The sequence below is a fragment of the Neophocaena asiaeorientalis genome, unplaced genomic scaffold, assembly GCF_003031525.2.
Source record: "Neophocaena asiaeorientalis asiaeorientalis breed wild unplaced genomic scaffold, Neophocaena_asiaeorientalis_V1.1 scaffold119, whole genome shotgun sequence".
Lineage (NCBI taxonomy): Eukaryota > Metazoa > Chordata > Mammalia > Artiodactyla > Phocoenidae > Neophocaena > Neophocaena asiaeorientalis.
Genome location: NW_020175821.1, coordinates 7,994,499 through 8,018,839, shown reverse-complemented (window position 1 = coordinate 8,018,839; position 24,341 = coordinate 7,994,499). Strand labels below are relative to the sequence as shown.

At 35.6% G+C, this 24,341-nt stretch overlaps 1 protein-coding gene across 3 annotated transcripts in view; it reads right to left on the bottom strand.

Annotated features, from left to right (window-relative positions):
• The window catches only part of DPH6 (diphthamine biosynthesis 6), a 174,047-nt gene that overhangs the window by 139,797 nt on the left and 9,909 nt on the right, over window positions 1–24,341 (bottom strand). For 2 of the 3 annotated variants that reach the window (XM_024732550.1, XM_024732551.1), the window contains exon 3: window positions 22,080–22,273. In XM_024732550.1, coding sequence (XP_024588318.1) covers window positions 22,080–22,273 — 194 coding nt within the window. Of the gene's footprint in view, window positions 1–6,904; window positions 7,070–22,079; window positions 22,274–24,341 lie in introns of those variants that run through there. The other variant, XM_024732552.1, reaches the window with a different exon arrangement.

Genomic DNA, 24,341 nt, shown 5'->3' with positions numbered 1-24,341 from the left:
CAGGACTCTTAGGAGAAACTCAGTGACAATGGCCAGACAAGGAAGGATGAATGCAAACTCATGGAACAAAGGTACACTACAAGAAACATGGAATATTTTTAAAAGAGCAAAGATTTCATCACAAATAATAATTCTGATGAATACATAGCAGTAACTTTTTCCCTTAAAACTCAAAGTGCTAAGTCCTTGAGACAGGCACTATGCCTTAAATCATCTACATCTCTAGCAACTAGAAAAAAAAAACCTAGAAAAAAAAACAAGAGAAAAAATAAATGTATGTTAATGTTCTACAACTCACAGAGCATGTGTAAACATTATGAATAATGGTTATATAGTATGTGACTTCCTATCTTTGCACCTCTTGCATTTATCACCTTATTGAAGCTCAAAGAAAAAAGCATACAGAATAAAATCATGTGAAGAATTCCTCCTCACATTGTTTTCTCATATAAACTTTTCAAATTCTACTGATGTGACCATTTTCTGTCTACAAAGCTTTTCAAGTTAATAAGATTTTAGTAGGTGGCAACAGCAAGACCCTTTAGAAAAACTGAACCCTGGAAAATATTCAATTAATTCCAGCAATATCAAGCTAAAGCAAAGTCAAAAACACACATAGTGAAATGCATAAGCTTTGACATCATATTCACCAACGTCAAAGAAACTGATATCTGAAGCACAAAGAGGAAAGACAATTAAAGACAAAATAAGGAGTAGCAGAATTTCTACCACACTATGCCTGAAGACACAGAAGAGCATGGTTAACTGCTCTAAGGACCAGATCAACAGATAAACCAGGACAGATAACAATGATCTTAAATTAGTTAACTATGAGCAATGCTCTACCGCTCTAATGCAAAAGAAGCATAATACTTAGTGAATAAAAATAATAATAATGATAATAATGTAATAGTTAACATTTATTGAGGCTTCCTTTATGACCTATTTTACTGTCCCATTAATGCTCATGACAATCCTATGATGTAGGTACTATCACTAGCCCTACTTTACAAATGTGAAAGCCCCACTTTATAAATGTGAAAGCTAGAGAAATTAACTAAACCAAGGTCATACAGCTAGCATGTGGTAGAGCCTGGAACACAGACAAGTCTGACTCCAGAATCCCCACTCAGCCCTTGGAAACAAAGAAATCCCCAACATTTCTTGTTACATAAAACCTTGGTTTTCTGAACTATATGTAATTATGAAGATATCATTGGTCATAATTAAAGTAAAAGGTGAAAATATACAGTGTAACAAGGGCTATCAACCTCTTTTTGGTCTCCAAACACTGACAACATATTATTCCTCATCACAACCTGGTGATGGAGCTGAGGAGGAAATACCACCCAGCTAATCCTGATATACCCACCTTGAGAATTCCACAGTATACATACACACTTCTTTTTTTGTAAGCAATACTACTTATGGCTCCACCCAAACCTTGCTTGTAGCTCCAAAAGATTTTTAAATAAAATGTATATTCAAAGATTTTTGCCACATTTCTCTCATGCAAGACTCACAATAAAAAAATTTCATCACATATTTCAATATCAACTTATAATAAAGAAAACTGAATTAGTAAAATAATAATAAAATGCTATTTTTTTCTCAGGTTTCATTCTTCATTCAGCAGTGGTAACGATCTTGTCTCACATTCTACCACCTTGAAGAAATTTAAAGAAGGATTTTTTTTTTTAAGAGGACTGGTATAAAATTATCACTGACATTTTAATTAAAAAAAGACATGTATGTAGAATAAACAGGACATTTCCTCTAACAGTCTGCAGTGGCTGCTCCATTGCTTCTTTGTACAGTCTGAGTAAATCATGCAGGCTCTAACTAGACAGAGCAGCTGTATTTCACTGTCTTCAGTAATGTAATCTACATTTATCACTATTTTAATTAAGCAGATTCCTAATTTGGTACTTCCATTGCAAAGAAAAAATACCTTATTAGTTTTTTTTGGTAGACAGCATCTTGTCAGTCTTGTAAACCAGAATTTAATTTTAAACATGTTTCCTACTGCAACTGGCCATTATTTTAAAAAGAACTACCATATTTGGTTTATTAAGAGCTTGTTCATTTTCAATGTAAAGGCTTAAACATTGGTTGCTTCTTTAAAATGATTTAAAAAGATGCTTTTGCAGTCCTCAATGTTAACCCAAGTGATATACTAAAAACAATATGTGCTTTATTATAATATTAAATTCAAGGTTATTCAAAATCAATATGAAGCACAGTAAGAACCTTACAAGAAAAACAATGCTTTACAGAATGTTGAGAAAATTCAGTTCAGTAGTTCTTAGAGAAAGATTATGTTTATCATCGGGTTATGTGAAATGCCTGAATATTTAGCTAAATCCATCACTGTGGAATAAAGCAGCTTTTACGTTTTGAAGACAAGTTCTGAATTTTTAAAAATTCATTTCCCATTATTATTTGTAGTCAGAACAATTTGACTTTAAAGAATAAGTATATGAATTACTCTGAAGGTGTGCTTGTTTTAAATGGTTCACAGAGAAACAGTTACTGTAATATTACGTCACTGCATTAAATTGTGTATTTTAATACATATGATATCTCGAATCTTACATATCAATAAAAAAGCCCTGATGTTAAAAAAATTTTGTAGTCAGCACACATTAATTGAGCATCTTTTATGTGCCAGGTAAAGAATTAAGCGCTTTGTATTCAAACCAAAGTAGAACAAAGCCTTTGCACAAAAGAGGGTGTCTGTGTGTGTGTGTGTGTGTGTGTACACACATATACATTTACAGTACAGTACCAAGTGATTTTTAAACTTTGTTCCTTTGAAGGGGAGGGTCTTTAGTGACCCAAGTCCACTTCAACCAGAAAAGTTCCACCTTCATCTATTTTTACACGTCTTTTTTGTGGCCAGGTGAAGAAAGCAAAAGCCGCTTACCTAGAAAGTAGAATAAGGGCTCTAGACTACCTCTAAGAACACAGGTAAATGAAAAGTATCCTAACTGTTCCCAGATATACTGAGGGAAAAAAATAAAAGACTCCCTTTTTTTTGAGTTTCATTTATTATCAGTTTCACATGTTGCCAAATATTGGTTTGTGGGTAAATGTCTACTAAAGTAAAGTTAATAAACATGGCCTATTTAAGAAGTTTGGGGATGAGGTCTGCAGGGAATTGAAAGTTAATGCACCATCTCACTTTGTCAGTCCACATTACCAAGGAATGCCATGCCAGCTTTCAGATTCACATAAATCATCAGAAGTTATGAGATCAGAATTTTTAAAGAAATCTATAGTGCATTAAATGTGTTCTAGATTTATATTAAAACTTCCCCATGTAAAACAATACCACTTACCTTCACACTGAGTTTTGGACTGAAGTTACCATGTGAGCATCTATAATGACTTGGCCAATTAATACACATTATCTCTCATCCCTTACAAAACCTCAAAAGATAAGCTATTTTCACTCCCGTTTGACAGATGAGAAAGCAGGCTCAGAGGTTAAGAAATGTGTTCAATATTACATAGTGAATACAAGGAGAAGCTAGGATTTGGGCCCATGCTTTTTCTACTAAAATACTTTCAGAAGCAAAATAAACTTAGCACATGAAATTTTTCTCTTCTAATCACAGCTAAATATGATGCCTTCTATTACTATCATTTAACAGCTGTACATAAAGTTGTTTTACAATGAAAAATTTAGCTATCGACATATATGATCAAATAGGTTACCAAAAAAGAGAAAGGAAAATCTAAAATTTAAATCAATGCTAATTAATGACAAATACTTTAGTCATTGTGTAACTCCCTTAGTTTGAATTTAAATAATGTCATGTATAAAGCCTGGGTTACCCAATTCAGGAACAAGTAAAAGTTAAGTTCTAGGCAGCCCACTCAGGCTCTAATTAAATAGAAGAAATGAGTACAAAGGAACTAAATTATTTTTTGAAATACTCCTATTGGAACTCAACTTCAAAAAGATATTTCATGAAGAGACAGTAAAGCTTGTAAGATTCCTTCTATCTCAAATTACTCTGATGAATGTCTGATAAAATTGAGATTTACCACTGGATAACAAGAGGTAGCCAATAATTCTAAATGAAAACTCAGAATGGTCTTTTGTTCCCTTTGTTTAAAGTAAAGCCGCTAGTGAAAAACAAGAATGTCTGCTTAGGAAAAAGGAGTCTCTTGTCTGAGCAAAACTTAAATTTAAATATCCTGCTTCTTACCTGAATATTCCAAATCATCTACATTTATCTACTGTTCACTAAAAGACTATAGAGGGCACTGTTGCATTAGCTTTGAAGCTTTACAATAGAAGCTGAGAAAAACATCTAGAATGTGTAATTTCTTTAAAGAGTCAAATGCATGGTAATCTACTAAGCCTAATAAAGGGAAAAAACCAAAATGTATGTTTTTCTAAAATAGGCTGAACTTCAATGGGGCAAAAAACTTAACAAAAACAACTGTCAAATTGAGAACACCGCATTGCACACATTTTGCATTTCCCTTTGTAGTGCTTTCATGAGAAAGGTAACTAATCATAGCACCTCCTTATCCAATGGAAACAGCACCCCACTGCAAAATCCTCTTCACAATCAATAGGAAAACGAATGTGGCACCTCATGCAATCCTTCCATAATTCTATCAACAGAAAGAATGCAGTCTGTTTGCATACTTTTGTCTAAAAGGCCAATTCCATTTGTCCCCTCTTTGGGAAAAATGACAGCTACAGATCCATCACCCTCACATGAAAGTAAACAAACTGCAAAAAAACAAAACAAAAAAAGGATCAAAATTGAAATCCTCACCATTTTTAAATGAAATTCTATTACATGTAAAAACTCAAACTCAAAGCAAAATAGAAAAAAGTTTTTCTTCAGAGATGTGAACTTTATGCTATTGTGCAACAGTTCTGGGATATAAAAGAAATAAGTTATATACAACAATATTCACTAATCGTATAATTACATACAGATAGCATTCAAGCTTTCCATGTATTTTCTGTCTTCTCACATCATTCCTGTTACAATTCTTTGCAACTAAATTCGATTAAGTACAGTGCCAAAGATCTTTTTTAATATATATGTTTGCAATGTATTACAATGAAGCTAGTATATAAAATACAAAGCTTCTTATTACCCTACCACTTAAGTTTTTTCCACTTGTTTATTCACCAAAAATTAAAATTTTTGACACAAATAATAAAATGGGAAAGGAAAATTAAATTATTTATTTTGGTAATTTAAAAATAATGTCCTGAATTGCTGAAACACTATATAGCTATAAGAATTAAAACATCATGACCAGACTACTAGAGATAATATGTAAAATGAGAAATGCATTAATATATATCAAATCATAACACCACATTAAAAGTTAGACGAATCAACATTAATAAAGGTACCATCATAAAACTAAGGCCTTGGGAATTCCCTGGCAGTACAGTGGTTAGGACTCTGCGCTTTCTACTGCCGAAGCCAAGGGCCTGGGTTCAATCCCTGGTCAGGGAACTAAGATCCCACAAGCTGCACAGAGCAGCTCAAAAAATAAATAAATAAATAAAATAAAACTAAGGCCTCTAATTAAGACTCCCAAATTCCCTAGAAAAACAGTATACAATTCATTTTGTCACTCTCAAACTTCCAGAGAGATTAGCACGTTCTCTGAAATCAAAGTGCAGAACTGTGAAAGTGTTAAAAATTCTTCAATAATATGTCAACCTACTCATAAATCAAAAAAAGGGGAAGGGGCTTCAGATGGTATGTAGATTTCATTTTATTACAAAAGCCCCAGTTTAACAAGTTATTTTCAGCCAATAAAAGTCAAAAGTAAAGCATTGTTGAAGTGGCCAGCAGTGACTCTAAGGCTTTAACTTATTAACTTAACCAAAATGCTACTTGAGTATTGCTCCCTTAAATTATTAATTTATGAGTTTTGCTTTGTCTCCTCCTGAGGCAAGGCAGTTTGTAGGTATATTGAATGCATGTAAATAAACAGAAAGCTTTTATAATAGTCTAATAATACACTAAACATAATAAAACAACCTCTTTTAATGAACATTGAATGCACAATCCTATAAACCAAGTTTATATAAATGGGCCATGTAATTTAAAGAAACTGTAAGATCCTCTAGGAAGTAAATGCACAAAACCAGAAAAATTAAACATAAGCCTATTGCTTTTCACTGATCTGATAAAATGCATTCAGCAGAATCAAAGTGCTGCTGTGACTATGAAGAGTATGTCACACGCAATTTCAAAGAAATCTAAGAGAAATGTCGTGAACTATGAGAAAATTTATTTGCAATATTGTTCTTCATCTACCATAAGGATGATTGAAGAAAGAAAGAAAGAAAGAAAGAAAAAGAAAGAAAGAAAGAAAGAAAGAAAGAAAGAAAGAAAGAAAGAAAAAGAAAAAGAAAAACAGGTTATGTCTTCAATATTCAGGATATTTAAGTAGATATTTTAGTTTCCTATTATAAAAAGAAATGTAGCATACTAAAATCAATTTCGGTTAACTCTAATTTATGCAAAGCTTGACTGTGAGCAATAGCTGCTAAAAGGATGCAGCATTGTTGATTCATATACAAGCATTTTACTTAACTACACTGGATAATAGCAGTGCTCCTAAAGGAGTATAAAAAGCAAAGTGATTAGCAGTCATTACTGTTAATTAGGGCTCACATTACATTCCTTGGGATGAATCTCCTTTAAGTTGAATACATGGAAAGTTTATTTTTGAAGGACTGCCAAACCTTGCCTAGGTAAGTAGTGGAATAAGCCGTCAACTACCAGTAAGCAAAATAAAAAACAGGGACAGATCAGCATCCAATTAGTATGTCTAAGGTTTTAAACAGGAAAAGGGTTGAGGAGAATGAGTAAAACTGGAAACTCATACTTCACATTCTGCAATCTCACTGATAAAAGGAGGAAATGGTGTGTTTATCAAACTTGCTGTGAGCGCACAGTTCATTCAGAGTCCTGTAAACAATCGCCTGGCTGCCCACTTCCAAATACATGTGAAAATCTTTGGGATTCAGAGCGTCATATTCAGCAAGCAAGGTCACTCTAGTGATGCCCTGGAAATGGGAAATTAGGAAAACGTGGCAATCAGAGGTTTAGGGCTGACCAGAAAAAGCCCTGAGGCTGGCTCACCATCTTTCACCACCAGTCAGGCTGTCTCTGCCTATTCAGTATTAACACAACAGGGCTGCAAGTGAATGAAAAGAACCCCACACACCTAAGTGGGACATTGGCTTTCTTGTTTAGAAAATGATAGGCATTTGTCACAGAAGGAAAAAACAAACAAAAAAACAAACAAACAAAAAAACCCCTCAAACACAGCTTTCAAGAACCAGCTCTAAAAAGAAAAGAAAAACAGGCTCCTGATGAAGCTTCAGTAAAGGACCTGGGGAATGGCAACATCCTGTTGATTATCAGGCTTCCTTGACTCCTATACCATTCTGTGCATTTTAAGATGGAAGCCAAATCTTCAACAAAGAAGCTTCAAAAGCAACGCATGCTCATTAGAGGAAAGAATCAAAAATTCCAATGTGCAAAAATTACACCAATGCTCTTAATACTTTCCATAGACAGACTTAAAAATTTATCCTTCAGATCTTTTTCTATGCATATATTTGTACAAATACTTTTACAAAAATGTAATTATACCATACAGAGTATTTGGTACTCCATTTCCTTCTCCTAATAACATATATATAGATATATTTCTGCAACTTCAGTTTTGATCCTACACAGTATTCCACTGTATGGATACACCATAATTTAGTTTGCCAGTCATTTCTAAATCTTTCAGTACAACTTTATTTCCTTAGAATATATCCCCCAAAGTGGAAGGGCTGGATAAAGAGACAGTGTATTTTTTGTTGTCTGATGAGTTCTGCCAAATTACCCTCAGAAAGGCTGAACCAATTTCTAGGGCTGTTGGCAGCACATAAAAGTACTCACTTCTCCAAAACCAGTATCATTTCTTAATCCTGCCCAAGTGATAGCTGCATTTTTGAGTTAGTGAGGTTGAACATTTTTTGGCTATTTGAATTTCTTTCTCTGTGAAATGCCTGTTCATATCCTTAGCCCATTTCTCTATTTGCAGACCAGCTTTTAAACATCCCCAAAAAAAGTGATGAAAAGAACTCATCAAATGCTACTTTATGGGATCACCAAAAAGAGATTATTTTAAAGACAAGATGGCAATTGTATGGACACTAAAACACCCTATTAGGATTGGTAACTGAACACGTAGTTATTTTACAACATATTATATTATAGAAGACTTCCCAACCCACCTAAAAAGAAAAAGAAAAATTAAAAACTGAACTGGTTTGACAGATAACTAATAAGAACCTGCTGTATAAAAATAGAATAAAATTCAAAAAAATAAAAACTGAACTGGTTTTGCAAATATTATTTCAATGAAGCTATCTTTGCTTTCCATAAATGCAGAAGCTATCACACCAAGGTGGCATCATCAGCAATGTTCTGTTGCTGTTGTTATCTTTTTGCTTTTCTGTTATTCCAGGAAAAAATTTGAATACAAAAAACTTTGAAGTACCTTATTAGCTACTTTGATAAGTCAAGGAAGGAGGCTGTAACTATAAATGATAGACAAGTTCCTCATGCTATTATCCTGGATCAAGTAATCAATAAAATGTGTCTTTCTTGAGAAAAGTACTAAATATAAGAAAAAAAATGAAAACTGCCCTCCTTCCCTAAAAAGTCCATTCAATTTAGGGCCTTTTCTCATAGAATCAAGAAACTGACAATGCAGCCAAATATACCAATTCCTAATTCATCTTCAGAACCAGGTTTAGATTAGAATGTAATTTCAAGCTACAGATCATGTCTTTTCTTTTTCAAACAATAGCCTAAAAACTTGAAAAGCTGTTACCTAAACCAGTGCTTCTCAAACCAATTTAAGGATCACTTTTTTAAAAAAGATTTCCAAACCTACAAAGACCAACACTTTTGTAAAATACAATTAAAATGAATTACAAAAGAAAAAATTAAAAAGATAAAAAACACAAGGCCAAATTTTTATTATTAGATTCAACAAATATAAAATTACTCTCAAATTACTATAAAAGTTTCTAAATACTTATCTTCAATTTCTATAAATAGCTGACCTTGCACCAACAGCAAACACTTCTTGGACTAGCACCAGTCCCTAGACCATACTCTGGGTAGCAATAATCTAAAACTATTCTGAGAGCTTTGAAATGAGATGAGATCGCAGATGATAGATCATTTTAATCCAAGACATAGTAACTCCACCTCCCCTTATCAAACCACATACCTGCCCCTCTGTCTCACTGCTAATTCACACATGCCTTATTGGTCTATATATGTATTATATATGTATTGTTATATGGTAATATCTGCATGAATTAACACGTATGCAATGCTGGGAGACAGCAGAACACAGTGATTAAAAGTACATGTTCTACTTTCTAGCTGTGTAACCTTGGACAAGTTACTTAACCTCTGTATCTCAATGACATATCTGTAACACAGGGATAATAAACCAGAGTTGAGGTAAGGATAAATTAGAATATAATGTGTAGAGATTAGAACAGTGCCTGGCAGGTAGTGCTACATGAACAATAGCAATTATAATTACAATAAGACAAAAATAATTGAAAAAAAATCACATGGCTCTGGGCTTTCTAACAATCAATATAAAGAGGAAACTAAAATGAGTTGTGTGATTTAGTGTTCATACAATAAAAACCGTCTTAATAGTTATAGTAAGGCAAACCATTATAAAGACTAAGTCCTGAGAGAAATTTCACCCTTGGATCATTATAAAGTTGAACATGTAATATGGTGAAAATCTTCAACAGCATCCCTAGGGCAAATACACAATGACAAATTCTGCACACCTCTTATGGACAAGGCACCATGATGAACACTGCAGAGCATCCAAAGTTGAAAAACACAAAGTTGTGCCTTCAAGAGGCTATAAACTGACAAGGAAGATATAATACATATGCAAATAATGATGTAAAACAAGGCATAATGTAATAACAACCCAAAAGAGTAACTAAACACAAAAGAAATTCAAAAAGAGAAAGCTACATTTGAGAAAATCAGGAACACTGCTTTTTGTATCCCTCTCCTTTTCTCTTTGAACATAAAATCCAAAGGCTTATTAAGGACCATCCAGAACACACACAAGGTCCAAGCCTGTTGGCCCTTCTCTGGTCATCATTTCCTACCTGAAATTATAAGATGCTACTTTTCACTCTATTATTTTTGAGATCTTAATATTTTTCTTGAGAAATGCCTGACATCCCCATCTGCTCTCAGATGCTACCTCCATAGTACTTTCCTCTTCACTCTTTGGAAGCCACAGAAGCTCCCTCTGATCTCATAGCAAATAACTCAGTGGACAATAGATTCCTAACCTGAGCAGTCATGTGTACCCCTAGGCTACAAGGCTTTCTGAAACTGATGGTTAAAATAGTAGTTCTTAAACTTTTGAAAAGAACAGATCGCTGTGAGTCTATGATAAAAATTTGGACTTCTCCCCAGAAAAATTTACATTCACAAAAAGTTTGCACAAAATTTCAGGGTTCAAAAACACCTCTCCCCTCTAAATTAAGAAATCATGTCTTAAAGTATCAAGTTATCTTGCACTGAAGTCCACTAGCCTGATTCTTACTAGCTTTCTGTGATCAAGCCCAGGTTATATGACCACTCAAAATCAGTACAACTTGGGTGAGGGTTAAGAAGTCACAAAAATGACTGTGAAACCAATAAAAATCATTAGAGGAGGGAAATTGTGAAAGGCTCAAAGGGGAAGACCACGGGTTATGTACCAAGTGATGATGATTCTTCCTCCTCTCCTCACCACCTTGCAAAATTAGTATGTAGGAAAGAATTCACAAGGGAACTGGTTTTAAAAGAGACCACAGACCATTTCAATGGCTCTAGAACTAATCTTATAGTAGGCAGCAAAGTATTTTGCACAAGGAAGGGAAAATAAATGTCTGATAAATAGTTCTGCCTCTTCTGATTTGTCTCTATTTTTATAGAAATCCATAGGGATCAATATTAGCTAAATTTTGTGAAGGTCAGATAGACTCAGATTAGTAAGTCTAATTTAACAACTGCTCATTCAGCACCCACTCTGTGCAAGTACACAAAGTGACCACATGCCTCAGCACCACAGATTCTATGAATAAGGGTAGGAAAATTCTGCTGGCATTGAGAGGTAAATTGCTCTTACATACAGGAGTGCACATAATTGTCCCATTTTACTGCCTCTGGACATTCTAAGAGGCATTTTTTAAATCTGTTAATTGTTTACATACTATTTCAAAAGTCAAAATTCTCTAAATTTAGTTCATTAACCCTCAATGAAAGTCCTTGTTTAAGGCTTTTTACAAATGAGTTAATAGGAAATATACTGCTTTGATTTTAAAAATAAGCATAGTTTAACCCTAAAAGAACACGCCAAAATAATTTTTAATGGAAAAAAAAGCATCTATTAATAAGAACCTTTGTCATCTTTGGGTTCACTTCTTTATCTTCTTTTGAAACAATCCATGCCTCAGTTTACTCATATAGGAAACTAGACAGAAAACATTATTTCCACACATCTCTTGGAAGGTTGAATTATCTGACTGAAAGAGTCTAAAAAAGACTCAGAGGGCCAAAAATTAAGGCAACAAATGTAGTAGAATAAATTCAATCCAATATATAATATAAATTTGCCCCCATTAAAACCTCTTTCACGATTTGAACGATTACCATTCTTTTTCTTCTCTGCATTAATGTACTAATAAAGTCAAGAGGAATTACACTCATCTCCATGCCAACTTGCAGCTACTACTTAATATTAATATACTAATGGAAATTTGTATGCGATGAAAAAATTGACTTTATTTAGCTGTACTGGATTATTTTGGAAGCTAGGGAATAAAGGAGAAAGAAAATCTGAGACTGACATGAAGTTGACAGGCTTTAAAAAAAAACTAACTTATACAGCATCTTTTTTTCTAGAAACTTAAAGAGGCTCTCATATATTTTCTCATTTATTCTCAAAACAGATAAAAAGGATAAAAGGAAGATATATCCAAACTTTACAGATGGAAAAACTGAATTCCAGAGGAGAACAGTTGAACACAATGCCTGTATAGTCCGTAAGAAATAAAAAAGAATGAAATACAATCCTTGCCCCTTGAAGTAATTATAACCTTTAAACAAAAACCCACAACAAAAACAAATTACACAACAAAACAGAGCCAGTAGCTCTGGATATCAAGATAAATTAAGTACTATAAGAGAAATACAATGTTACATGAAAGGTCCAGAGAGGAAGATATTACATTCAGTGGGGGCATATCAAGGAAGACATCAAGAAGGAGATGCCATGTTAAAGAAGGAATTGGAGAGGAAATTCCTGAATTTATTCAGGAAACTGAATAAAACATAGCACTCAGCAGGAAAGACAAGGACTATACGGGGAAGAATGAGTTCTGACAATAGTCTAGTGCAGGTGGAACACAGGTTCTATGTGGGGGAATACTGGGAAAATGTGAAAGATAAGATGAAGTCATATTGCAGAGCACCTAGGGGGTCAATGGTAAACAGCAAAGGTTTTTGATGAGGAGACAAATGTGACTGGATCTACACTCTGGAAAGACTAACCTGGCAGGAGTTTGCAGGATACATTATAGAGTGTGAGAGAGTGGAGAAAGACCATGGTAATTTGCATCCCACCTACATGTATGACTATTATGTTAAAAGCATTAATATCATACATTGTACTTCCCTGTAGGTGCTTTTATTTAGAGTCAAGAAATATGATGGACTATTTTATCTGATGTGTACTACATACAACCCTATGAAGAAAATGTAAAAGGACCATCAAGACAAACATTTATTAAGAGTTAATCTTGATTAAATGAACCCAGATTGATATGAAGCACCTTCTATACCATCCTATCAGATTAAAGAGATGACAAAGATAGGGTGCTGCAAAATTGAGGATCACAATATTTGTAATAGATAGCTATTGTAATTCATTTCATTATCAACAGTGCCCAGTGAAAGCTGAGTAGATTAGCCATGGAACTGTCAGTTTACAAGGTACCTTACATAGACTCCTTGTCACTCTTTATTTAAATATTACCATCAAGCCCTATTAACCCACCTCTTCAATGTCCTCTCTTCAACTTTTCCACTGGTACTCCCCCAGTTCAGGTCCTCAGAACCTTTCAGCTAGCCGAGTATCTCAGTTTTCAATTTGAACTCCTCATCTCCAGAATTCCACTTCCCTAATCCATTTCTTACATTATTAGTGGTTCAACCTAATGGCCTTCAATCATATAATTCTATGTCATTTCTTTTGCAAAATCCTTCAAGGTAGTGGCTTTCAAACTTGTTTGACCATGACGATTTGTTTAACAGTAAGAAACACATATATACATGTAATGTTAACAGCCTAGCATGTACACACATACACACACGTGCATGTTTCCCAAAATAATAATTAACCTTACTACATACAATTCATTTTGATATTTTCTATTTTATTTTAGCCTCTTTCATTTAAAGGGAAAAAATGTGACCACTAAACTGAGTTTGGAAAATACCACCTTAGGGACTCTTCCCTGCCTGAACTTGGTCTAAAATTTAAGACAGTCTTTTTTGTGGCTTCAACCTACCTTTTCAGACTTATTTCCCACTACTCCTTGAACTCTTGAGCTCTAGCCAAATTGAACTACTATTTCCCTAATATATCTCATGATTTCCTGCTTCCATGACTGTGGCTAAACTATGCCCTTAATTTGCAACATTCTCTTGGTCATTTTCCATGCCTGCCTTTGTCAAAATTGAAACAACCTTTAAGGATATCAAATGTAACTTCCCCTGTAAAGCCTCTCCTGATTCCCCAACACGGAACTTTTTTCTCCTCTGAATCCCCAAGCCTATTAAATGCACACTCTAATGGCAACTCTACATTATATTAGTTTCTTTGTGTATGTGTCTTACCTCATTAGGGTCTGTGAAGGCAGAGACTATATCTTGTACATTTCTTTACTCTACAGTAGTGGTACATTATAAGCATCCAATTAATGTTTGCAAAATGAAAGACATAAAAGTCTCTAAATGGTAGTAGTGTAGGTTAAAGTTAACAGGAAAAGTCAAGATCAACTAACACATCCCTTTAATTCACTCATTTTTTTCTCACATGTCACAGAACAAGCCCCTATTAAATCATTTCTTACCAATAAAAAAGATAAGCTCTAAATATTTATTGATATTATCATTGATTTTATGGCTACTTTATGATTAAGGCACTACAAACTTGCTGAATGAAGACATTCCTTACTTAAAAGGGAAAGTTGACATAAAAAGTTCAGTTCAAGACCTATCATATTATTGTGTGACCACCAATAAAGTCCTATGTAACAAAAAATGTAAAGATAACAATAAAGGAATAAAGTAATTTATACTTATAAATCTTTGTAATGTGTTCTCAGTCATTTAATAGAGAACATAACAAAGACATGGTAAACAACAGGTCTAGAAATGAAATAATAGACTGTAGGACAGAAACATACATGTAGCATCTTAGACAACACAACTCCAGAAGTAGATATCAACAAAAGGTTTCTTAAAAAATAAATAGTAGCATAGTCCAAAAAGTTAATAGGACACAAACATCAGAGGTTGAAAAGCATAAAAGCAAGAAATTTGAAAGACAAGACAAACATACCCAACATACTTTAAAATATATAGAGTAGATGATAAGATAGAAAGAAATCTATAATTCGTAGAAGAAAGGAATACAAGGACATAAAAATTAGTCAGTTGGTAAATTTATAAGAGGCAATGAATCAGGCAAAAGATAAAAAGAAAGAGTATATAAGTGCATGTGTAATATACACACACATTCATTGATACTAAGTGGAGAAAGTTCAAAGTTGAGGAGACAGAACGATAGTTTTGCTAGAATGAAGGAGTCATGTTTTCCAGGCTTTAGGGGAAATCTATAGATGAAGACTCTAGACCTGTGATAAGTTTACAAACTGTAATAATTGATGAGTATGATCCAACATTTTATTTCCAGACAGATCATCCATCATGTACTTTCTCATGCATAGTTGACTTTACCATTAAAAGGGCCAGAGATGGCACAGCCTCAATAAAGCCACACCTGGGAGTCAAAATGACACTGGCCTGTGCTAATTCAGAGTTTTCCTATTTGGAGTCCAGAATCAATACTAGCAAAGCATTTCTTGTGCCAAGGGACTAGGCTTAATGTCCAAAATCTTGGGAGCCAACAGGACTTGAGGCAAGCTGTGCAATGTTGAAGAGCCAGAAGCAATCTGTACAGGACTATAGGCCTGTTTAATTAGCTCTATGGGTTCTTCCTGAAAATCTTAAGGCCATCTTATATGTGCCTCCCGCTCTAAACCCTTTGGATTTGCCTCAAGCCACCCAATTATCTAGGGTTTTTCCCTGAGATTCAAAGTGAAAAGAGATCCACAAAGTAATTTTCCACCATAATAAGCAGGTTTTCTAAGGTATATATACAAAAAATAACTTGAAAAAGTGTCTGCTTAGCATTTTTATAAAACATTCTGCAGCTGGAAATTATTCTTGGTACACTTAGTGGTGACACTGCCAAATCTGATAGGACACCCTATTTGGAAAAGTTTCACTATGATAAAAAAGTTTCACTTCTATTTAAGCTTCTAAATGAAAAAAACAAAAATAAAATGAATTTGCCAATGGTTTTACATCATATTTTTAAACAATGTTGTGGCTCCCCTGCATTAGATAAATTATTATATAAAAATAATTTGTTAAATTTTGGACTAATTTGTTCAACTATCCTTTAAAAGTCATCCATATGCCAGGAACATAGCTGGACACTAGAGATATAAAAATGAAGAGTACTGAGATTGTCTTTGAGGGCCTCACAGTCTAGCAAGAGACAATCATAAAAACAATCCTAGTATTGATAAAATCCTAAGAAGCACAGTAGAGTTATGGACAAGCTGCCAAGGAAGAGACAGGAAGGTGAATTAGAGCCTATTCCACAGAAGGGTATGAAGCAACAAGAGATTCTTCAGGAGAACAAACAGATAAAGGCGTAGAAAAGCATAGGCAAAGACTCAGATATGAAAAAGCAATCTCCTGGAAACCTAATTAGTTCATTATAACTCAAACCCAGAAGCTTGTGTGGGAATGGCAGGATCAGACAGGTAGGCTTGCAAGGGCCTCTTCCTAAAGAGTCTTTTTTTGCCAGGCTAATGTGCCTGGACTTTATCTTAAGGGTGGGTTATTTAAGTATGTATGCAGATCAGCTGATGACAATGTGGTAGCAAGGCTGGAGGGTGCACAAGGCAATCTTGAAGGCAAGTGGGCCAGTTAGAAGACTTGCACAGTATAGATAAAGAAACCATTTATGGTGGGAATGAAGTCAAAGGGTCAACTTCAGAAGTCATAGAAGTAATATCAAAAGGTCTTGTAGATCAAATGGTTATGGTTGGGGTGGGAGGCAACTGAGAGAAAGTGGAAGTCTGGTAGTGAGGCCCCAGGTTAGACTTAGGTGATGGAGTAAATGACGATGTTTTCAACGAAGAGGGAAATACAGAAAAGGGAGCAAGTTTGTGCAGAAAGATAATGAATAAGTTTTGAACTTGTTGAGTTTACCATGCCTACAGGATATTAAGGGGAGAAATCATGAGCAACTGAATATATAGGTCCTAGAGTATAAGCTTACTGTTGTAGCTCCAGTGGTCAACTATTTTTGAAAGAAGCCAAGAAGGAAGGAAGAGAGGGAGGGAGGAAAGAAAAGAAGGGGGGAGGGGTGGGGAGAAAAGGAGGAAGATCTCGAAAGAACCATTTAGAATGGTTCTCAAGTTTGTAAGCAGTTGGAACCTATTTATTCTCAGGAAACTTGTTACTCTTTACCCCCTGCCACAGTTCAGCCTTCTACCGGCCACAGCCTGCTTTATATTTGGAGACCTACCCTTCCAACAGTGGGTTCTGTTCTTCCCACAGACCCACAGTAGATGTGGTTATAGCAATCACGACTCAGTCTCTTGCTCCACGAACAGCACAGGATCTAGGCCTGTCCAATCAAATGAAATCATTTTCTCCCGACAACAACGCGTTCATGGATGATACATGTCAGGCCACTGAGTGACAATGAAACGTAAGTGGATTTCCCCTCTAGCTATTTAAGATTAGAGCTTTTCCTACTAGGTAGGCACTAGAAAGAATGTAACTGTGAACCATCTTCTAACTACAAGGGTCCAGACTGAGAATAGAATAAAAAGAAAAGAAAGGCAAGAGATAAAAACAGCCCAGCAGGCAGGTTGGTCACATAGTTTGTATCCTGTTTCTAATCTACTTGAAGCTAAACTTATCTTTAGGTCATTGTCAGTAAATTCTCTTTTTATTTAAACTAGCTTGAACATTACTTTCTGCTCCTTATAATCAAAAGAGTTCTGACCAATACCAAGAGTAAAGTAGCAATCGATGTTTTCTAAAAATTTTAAATTAATATCCAGTTTTAAAAAATAAGTTTTTCACAAGCCTGTCTATCAATAGTAAATATTCTATCTAAAAAAGAAAAAAGATCGTTATTCACTTATTGTTGTATTCAAATTACAAGTGTCCACTAGGTAACTTAACATCATATTTAACATCATCAATACCAAGATAAAATGCCTAATGCAAAAAGGAACATGAAAGAAGAAAACTACCAAAGATTAGAAGAGGAAGACTGAAATTGAATACTCAAGGAAGAATATTAAATGAATTCCATTGTAATGAAATTAAGACATATTTCTGGATCAAGAGATTCCATTAAAATGAAAACAAAGTTATAATCTCCAAAAAACAAAGAAAACAGGGGGGAGACACCAATGGAAAAGGAATTTCATTTAGTTTTCTTGAGTCAGAAAGCAGAAGAATAAGGAACAGCAACTGATAAATCAACAGAGGAAGCTGTAACCTACTGTTTGTATGGAAGAGAAGAAAGCCAAGAAAGGAACCAAACGAGGCCACATTATTCTGAACTCTAGGTATAACAAGGATGAAATGTGAGGCTGGAAAAACTCTAATGTCAAAAGCATTCACAGTCAGCTTTCCTCTTGCCTTATGCTTAGATATGAACAAGCAACCGAGACATTTGAGGAAAGCCTACAACATGAAAGAGAAAGAAATATGAGAAAAAAAAACCCAAAGAAAACATGAATATTTTAGGGAATGAAAGATAATGTTTAAATCTCTAATCTGTATTTTAAAATGGATGTAGGGACGTTATATCTATAGAAGAAAAAACAGATTGTTATTAAAAAAGGAACAACCAATAAACAAGTTCTTGGCTACTGAAAATATGATTGCTAAAATAAAAAGAAAATTTCAACAAGAAAGCAGGGCATTTAAAGTGGAAACCTCACAGAATGTACAACAAAAAGATACAGAGATGGAAAGTATGTGAGAAAAGACAAGAGACATGAAAATTCAATCTGGGAGATTTAAAGTCTGACCAGTGAGGGTACCAGCAAAAGGGAATAAAGAAAGTCAAGGGGGGTAAATCATCAAACAAATAATGGAAGAGCATTTTGCAGAGCCATCCTCACACTGCAATTCTATTGACTCTGCCATGTTTTGTGTGTCATATTTGACAGCATATTCTCTTCCCTGCCACCCCCCAAAAAAAGCCACAACAGTTCTAGGTCTTATATCCACACATCCCTCTGCACAGGAGAAATACCTTATCTTCTGCCAACAATCCATCATCTTAGGCTTCATTCTATTTGGTACAATACAGGTTAACAAAACCATCCCTGACCTAATGGCTACAGCCAGAATGCCGTGTTGTGACTGGCTTTCACCTGCATTAATGCCACCCTAAACCATCATTAAGAGAAAGACGACAGAGATATGCTGCTACTCAATAGGAAGTTGCAGAAGGGATACAGGGGAAACAACCTTCAATTTCCAGTGCACTGTTGTGACATTTCAGCATGTCAAACATAAAGACACAATCATAAAAGATAACAGAGAAGAAAAACAAGTCAGCTGGGGCTTCCCTGGTGGTGCAGTGGTTAAGAATCCACCTGCCAATGCAGGAGACACAGGTTCGAGTTCTGGTCCGGGAAGAACTCACGTGCCACAGAGCAACTGAGCCTGTGCGCCACAACTATTGAGCCCCCGTGCCACAACTACTGAAGCCCGCATGCCTAGAGCCTGTGCTCTGCAACAGGAGAAGCCACCACAATGAGAAGCCCGTGTACCACAATGAAGAGTAGCCCTTGCTCAACGCAACTAAAGAAAACCTGCGTGCAGCAACGAAGACACAACGCAGACAAAAATAAATTAATTAATCAATTTTAAAAAACAGTCAGCTAAAAAGGAACAAATATCATATTAGCATCCAACTTCTCACTGGCAAAATGCTAGGGGACAATGGAGCAATGCCTTCAATGATTTGAGGAAAAATAACCTTCATTCTAAAATATTAAATTCAACCAATTTATCAATCAAATATGAGGGCAGAATAAGAACATTTTCAAAACACAAGGATTTGAAAGTAATTTCTCTAAGGAAGTCTCAATGATGGATTCCACTGAAATTAGGGAATAAACCAAGAAAGAGGGCGATATGAGATCCAGTAGGAAGTGGTTCCCAACAGGTGGAGAAAGAAAGAATACATGATCCCTAAACATATTCTCCATAGAGATATGATGTTTAGATGTATCCTTCAGTAACTCTTTCATTGCTTTATCTGAATTAAAAGGAAAACACCCACACAATTTGAAAATTACTATATTTTCAGGAAATAATACAAGTTATCTATATATCAAACTAATCCAGATGAGAACCAAAATGACATTTTAATATTGAAGAAATTCTAAAGAATAAAAGACTAGCTATATGATAACCAGATATTTTGAAAACAGCTTGATATAAATATATATATATATATATATATATATATACACACCTGTCATAATCACCTGACAATCTATGAGACATAAAGGCTTATTGTATTTCTATTAGTTTTCATGACTTCTAGAAAATAGTTAGGAAACTTTTAATTCTGTAAATTCTTCCAAGTCTTTCTACTTATTTTCAGCAATTAGTCAATTAAACTCTTTGCAAAAACAAGTACCTCCTACTCAAAAATTAGCTCTAATATTTGGGGGGGAAAAAGAGTTTTACAAAAACAAAAGACTGACATACATATGAAAGTCACAAAACTGCAACCTGTTATAAATGAATGCTTAAAATGAAAATGAATCTAAATGCTTTCAATTCTTCATTAATATTCAAAGGATTAAAAAAATGCAATTCCATCTTTTCCTTAGAACAAGTGAAGTCTAACTTGAAGAATTATAGCTCCTCTCAATTCGTTTTTTCCATAATTACTCAATTATTCATTAGAATATGTAAGACCTCTATTGGAATCTTTGCACCGTGTTTTATAAATGGATTTAACTATAAAAGGCTGGTTATACAATCTCTTCCATAAAAGCAATATATTTCCAATATTTATGTCCTTAAAGTATCCTATAGTAAAATTAATATTTTTGCACAGGAAAAGAAGGAACTATTTAGTCCCTGACAACCTGATAACATCTCTTTCAGCTATACTTATAATCATAATGTATGAACTTCCAAAGCAGAAGTTGTCAAGATTTAACATTAGCATTAATTTATGTCATAACTGATGGTTACTATAAAGATAATGGCAAAGCATCCATTTCTCCAAAGACAGCATGGATTGAAAGGGAAATTTCTTCTTAATTACTACTAATCAGCCCATTTTTAATTAAATTGATTAGTAATTTATTATCTTTCCCTTTCTCGGAAGCCTGTTATTATCATGTAGTTTCTCCAAAGTTATCAGTTACCAGGGATTTTTAAGCAATCCAATTACCTCTAGTGTTGAGTCCCACCATTCTGTAATATTGGTTTATGCTAAAAACTTAATACACAGTTTCTCTGTACCCTGAGAAAGAAATTTTGAAAATGCAAAATTTGCGCTCAGTATTTCACACCTCAAAGTGAATGCTGTCAAGGTTTTAGTTGTGCACATGGGAAGAAGTGAAAACTTCTTTTATGCCTTCCCCTTTGTTTGATAATCAAAATAGTTGTTATTAGCATGTACATCCCCAGAGGGAAGAAATCAGGTCCCTGTGATTTCCTCTGAAAAGTATCTACTTCTTATGCCATCCATAACTAGACAGTAAATTATGTAACAATTCTAAGTGTTTTCCCTACCAGTTTCTCTTTTAAGTAATTGACTATCAATGAGAATGAAAAGATAAAAGATAACTGCTTAATATAAAAGGATCTCTATTAATTAACATTTACTAAGTATAGTACTTACTAGATATATGAGTCCCATACTTTCTCTCCTAAATTTTCTGTCTAGAGAAATTAATAATGAATGCACATTGACTGCCAAACTCTTATATATAGGGACTTAAGTATTTAATTCATACCTCTTACTAACTTAAAGTAAGGCTCAGTCTCTCCCTTTCTTTAGGTCTATTTGAATTTCACCATATCAGAAAGGTCTTGCTTAACCACACCCTGCCATCACTCGTGATCACCTTGACTCTGCTTCATACTTCTTCATAGAACTCTTCACCACCAAGCATATAATTTGTTTGCTTATTGTCTGACTCCTTCTACTGGAAAGTAAGCTCCAACAAAACAGGACTTAGTTTGATCTGTTCATTGCCCTATTCTCAGTGCCTAGAACTATATATAACAAGCACATAGTAGGCATTCAAAAAGTACTTGCTAAAAACATGACTGAGAGGTCATCAGCTCCAAAATCCTAAGGAGAACTTAATTAAATATCATTTGATAGTTATGGGTGCCAGACTACACCAAAAGTTCTATTTTTAAATACTATGTAATATAAAGGCATAGTAATAGTTTTCTAACCAAAAAGACAAAATATCCTTTCAAAGGACAGTTGGGCTACTAGCAGTTGTAAATTATTTATTACTAAATAATTCAGTTAATGTAATTTACTAAATTACACACTAAATTCAGTAAAGGTAAGTAGTCACTGCATACCTTAACAAGTTTCAAAAGCTCATAAAGATCTTCAACCTCATCACCTTCACATTTGGTGTACACTCGTCCTGTATCCATGCTCTTTCCTCTTATGGTGCGGCGATAGAGGGGAAGAGCCATGGCTTCTGCATACAAATCAATGGCGTGATGACCCACTGTCTGATACATGTAGCTATCCAGTTCATCTGACCCCACTGCAACAATTAAAGTGGAAATAATCAGTCAAACACAGTGAAAGAAAGTGGATTTGAAAGTCCACCGAAGTTTTACTGCTTGGAGAGCAGTCAGCACAATTTAAAAGCTTACTACACTATATCTCTCTTCAGTTATTAAATGAAATAAAATATATAAGAGTTGCACATTTGTTCAAGCTGCATCCAGTTCACATCAGCTCTGGTCATTTCTACTGCAATTAGAAATATAAGTGCACATAAATTTTTGAAACTATATATAGAACGTTTAAAGAGAAGAATAATGTATAAAGCAAATTTTGAATAGTTTATTCGATTAAAGATTTTATTACATAAATATATGTTCAAATCATTCAAAGTTATTCATGAAGTCACCTAGAGTTGTAGAAGAAACTCTTAATTAAATACGTACTTAGGAGAGGGGGAAGATGGTGGAAGAGTAAGACGCGGAGATCACCTTCCTCCCCACAGATACACCAGAAATACATCTACACATGGAACAACTCCTACAGAACACCTACTGAACTCTGGCAGAAGATCTCAGACCTCCCAAACGGCAAGAAACTGCCCACGTACATGGGTAGGGCAAAAGAAAAAAGGAAAAACAGAGACAAAAGAATAGAGACGGGACCTGCACCAGTGGGAGGGAGCTGTGAAGGAGGAAAGGTTTCCACACACTAGGAAGCCCCTTCGCGGGCGGAGACTGTGGGTGGCGGAGGGGGCTAAGCTTCGGAGCCGTGGAGGAGAGCACAGCACCAGGGGTGCGGAGGGCAAAGAGGTGAGCAAAGCGGAGAGATTCCCGCACAGCGGATCGGTGACAACCAGCACGAAACAGCTCGAGAGGCTTGTCTGCTCACCCGCCGGGGAGGGCGGGGCTGGGAGCTGTGGCTCTGGCTTCAGTCAGAGAGCAGGGAGAGCACTGGGGTTTGCAGCATGAACACAGCCTGCAGGAGGTTAGTACACCACGGCTAGCCGGGAGGGAGTCCGGGGAAAAGTCTGGACCTGCCGAAGAGGCAAGAGACTATTTCTTCCCTCTTTGTTTCCTGGTGTGCGAGGAGAGGGGATTAAGAGCGCTGCTTCAAAGAGCTCCAGAGATGGGCGCGAGCTGCGGCTAACAGCGCGGACCCCAAAGACGGGCATGAGACGCTAAGGCTACTGCTGCCGCCACCAAGAAACCTGTGTGCCAGCACAGGTCACTATCCACACCTCCCTTCCAGGGAGCCTGTGCAGCCCGCCACTGCCAGGGTCCCGTGATCCAGGGACAACTTCCCCGGGAGAACGCACAGTGCGCCTCAGGCTGGTGCAACGTCCCGCTGGCCTCTGCCGCCACAGGCTCGCGCCGCATCCGCACCCCTCCCTGCCCCCCGGCCTGAGTGAGCCAGAGCCCCGGAAGCAGCTGCTCCTTTAATCCCGTCATGTCTGAGCGAAGAACACATGCCCTGCGCCAACCTACATGCAGAGGCAGGGCCAAATCCAAAGCTGAGCCCCTGGGAGCTGTGAGAACAAAGAAGAGAAAGGGAAATCTCTCCCAGCAGCCTCAGAAGCAGCAGATTAAAGCTCCACAATCAACTTGATGTACCCTGCATCCATGAATAGACAACGAATCATCCCAAATTAAGGAGGTGGACTTTGAGAGCAAGATTTATTACTTTTTCCCCCTTTCCTCTTTTTCTGGGTGTGTATGTATATGCTTCTGTGTGAGATTTTGCCTGTATAGCTTTGCTTCCACCATTTGTCCTACGGTTCTATCCATCCGTTTTTTTTTTTTTCTTTTAAAAAATTTTTTTTCTTAATAATTATTTTTTATTTTAATAAATTTTTTTATTTTATTTTATTTTATTTTATTAGATCCTCTTTCTTTCTTTCTTTCTTATTTTCTTTCTACTTTTGCTCCCTTTTATTCTGAGCCGTGTGGATGAAAGGGTCTTGGTGCTGCTGCCAGGAGTCAGTGTTGTGCCTCTGAGGTGGGAGACACAACTTCAGGACACTGGTCCACAAGAGACCTCCCAGCTCCACATAATATCAAATGGCGAAAATCTCCCAGAGATCTCCATCTCAACACCAGCACCCA